Here is a 2,523-nt window from a genome sequence, read left to right as displayed (position 1 = left end):
TATATCTTTAGCAAACCTTCAATTTTATTTTGTTAAACTAGAATTAAATAGTGACAATTTATAGCACCATAAAAAACTTATACGGGATTTCCAATTTATAGCGCATCCATTTCTGGGAAAGATTTAGTTGTATTCCATCTATAATTGAGTACTCCGTGTATAAATATGAAGTCCAAGAACAGTGTTTTCTTGCACTCTCCATTGCACAACCTACATACCCTGACTGAATCACGGAAGTCGGCCACCATCCATGACTAGCCTCTTCAGCAAAGTGTCGGGCGCCGTGGCCGCCAGCGCGCGCAGCGTCTCGCGCGCCACACGCCGCCTCCTGCTGCGAGGACGGCGGTCCCGGCGGAGCAACGGGCACAAGAAGGAGCGACAGGCGGCTGCTGCGGCAACGGACGCTGTGTGCGAGGACGACAGCGGAGCTCTGTGGCGCCGGGAGATACTGATGGGGCAGCGATGCGAGCCACTCAACTTCTCGGGTGCCATCCACTACGAGAGCCAGGGCCGGCCGATCTGGCAGCCCCGCCGCAGGGCCATGGCGGCCAAGATGCTCTGCCGATCTTCGGACGTCGTGGACGACGCCGTCGTCGCGTGTCCAACAAAGTTAACTGTACCTGGTAGTTAGTTAATGCGTGTGATCCCATCATATATACTCGTCCGGTGTGGTGACTAGGGATATGAAAATGGCTGTCTGGTGAAAGTAGGAAAAAAAATCTGATATCAGGAGAAAATGCCAATGTTATTATCTAGTATATTTATAGCAATATAAAAAGACCTAAATAGTGTGGCACGTGAGCTAGCTAAATTTAGTTTTCTTAATAATTCTTCTCGTAGATGGGACGACGATCCTCTAGCTTTTTATTTGCCAGTCTTGTGGACGATGTAATTGTTGTTAAATTATCATTAAAGCTAGCCATGTCATTCCCTAAAAAATATAAAAAAGATCCAAAGAAGTAAATCCAAGTAATTCCGGTCATCAAATCACGTTCTTCAACGAGCTAGATTGCTTCAATGGTGAGCGCTCAACATGTTTTCACGCAATCAATATCATACCAAAGTATTAGCGATAGCACTAACCATATAATTAATGTGTAATTAATATCACACCTTTTCTAAACAAAATCCTGCCGAATGTCAGCATGCAATTAGTATGCATTGCACGTATGCGATGAATCTTTCCTACACCCTACACTTCTTGATCCTTACCTACTCAGCCATGCTGCTGCTAGATCTAGGTTTGCCCTTCACAATTCACACTAGCGAAGGTGTCGCAAGATGAAATTTGTATTTTTGTTTTCTCGTGAAACAACTATGAGTGGGTTATTTCTTCAATAAAACTATCAATGGTTTATTTGTCCCTAATAAAAACAAAATTAACATATAACACAGAAAAAGAGGGTAATGTTATTCAGTCTGTTCCAAGCCCGGACTCATCCGGATCTTCTCCCACCGCCCTCCTCCAATGGCTCTTCTGATGATGACTCCCTTGTGGGTATTGAGCATCTTGCTCCTGATTCTTCCCAATAATTTTCAGATCTTCATCTTTTCGTTTTTTCCTCATCTCCATCCTCTAAATCTGCTACTAGCCTTTCACAAATCCACTTCTTTTCATCCTCCTGCACTGAGCCATGTGGGTCTAAGCCGCTACAGCAGTGAGATCTCGTCCACCTTCCTTCTCGTCCTATTGCCTCCTCTTCCCGATTCCACCTCCGCCTATTTCCCTTTTCTTCCCTAGCCAATCCCACCAAGCCGCTTGCATTCTCCTCTTCCTTCGCACTCAAATCGACTCCTTCCCTCGAGCAGGAGCAGCGACGTCCCCAAAGCCCTCCTCTCAAATCCAACAGCAAATACCATTCTCCCCCACTCGTGCTCTCCTCCAAGGCCACCTTGCCACTGCCACCCATGCTCCCCCAAGTGGTTCCTCTCTATCGTTTCCAGCCTCCTCATTGCTCAGTTCATCTCGTTTAGCCCGACCAACATCAAAATTTGCCTCCCTATTCTCCGATCCACCACCAACCACCACCACATCTCCTTTCCATAAAATGACATCATGGGCTAAGGCTTTTCTTCCTTACTCCACCAGCATTTGGCCATGGAGCAGCCCAAATGCAAGTTGTGGTGGATGGATCCAAGAGCTAGTGGCCATAGGAGCAGGCATGAGCCATCCTTTGAGCCATGGGATCCATGCATGTGTCCTTGTCCTAAAGACCAGATCATATTCCTCCTACGATCGAGAGTTGCAGATCGACAAGGGAGCGTGGAGATTGCTTCACTACTACAGATGACGCTAGTCAAGGAGAAGCCAACACCATGAACTTAATTTGCTGGAACTACAAAGGGGTGGGAAGAACCCTGTACAACAATAAAATGCAGTACCTTGCCAATGAATGTCATTGAACAACGCCAATGTAACCTTTATCTCAGAAACGCTTTCATCAAAGATTAATTCTCAAGACTTAGCCAATCAATTTCCAAGCTTTGATTGTTCCTATGGAAGGATGGTCTGGAGGCCTTTGG

General features: G+C 46.1%; 1 protein-coding gene across 1 annotated transcript; it reads left to right on the top strand.

Moving 5' to 3' along the window:
* Positions 1–215: 215 nt before the first annotated feature.
* Positions 216–697, top strand: LOC125548406. Its single transcript, XM_048712008.1, has one exon. The coding sequence runs from the start codon at positions 251–253 to the stop codon at positions 629–631; it is 381 nt and encodes a 126-aa protein (XP_048567965.1). The 5' UTR covers positions 216–250; the 3' UTR covers positions 632–697.
* The last annotated feature ends 1,826 nt before the right edge of the window (positions 698–2,523 follow it).

This window comes from Triticum urartu, chromosome 3, assembly GCF_003073215.2.
Source record: "Triticum urartu cultivar G1812 chromosome 3, Tu2.1, whole genome shotgun sequence".
NCBI classification, from domain to species: domain Eukaryota; kingdom Viridiplantae; phylum Streptophyta; class Magnoliopsida; order Poales; family Poaceae; genus Triticum; species Triticum urartu.
Note: the sequence above shows the minus strand (reverse complement) of the source record. Positions and strands in the feature narration are given on the sequence as shown.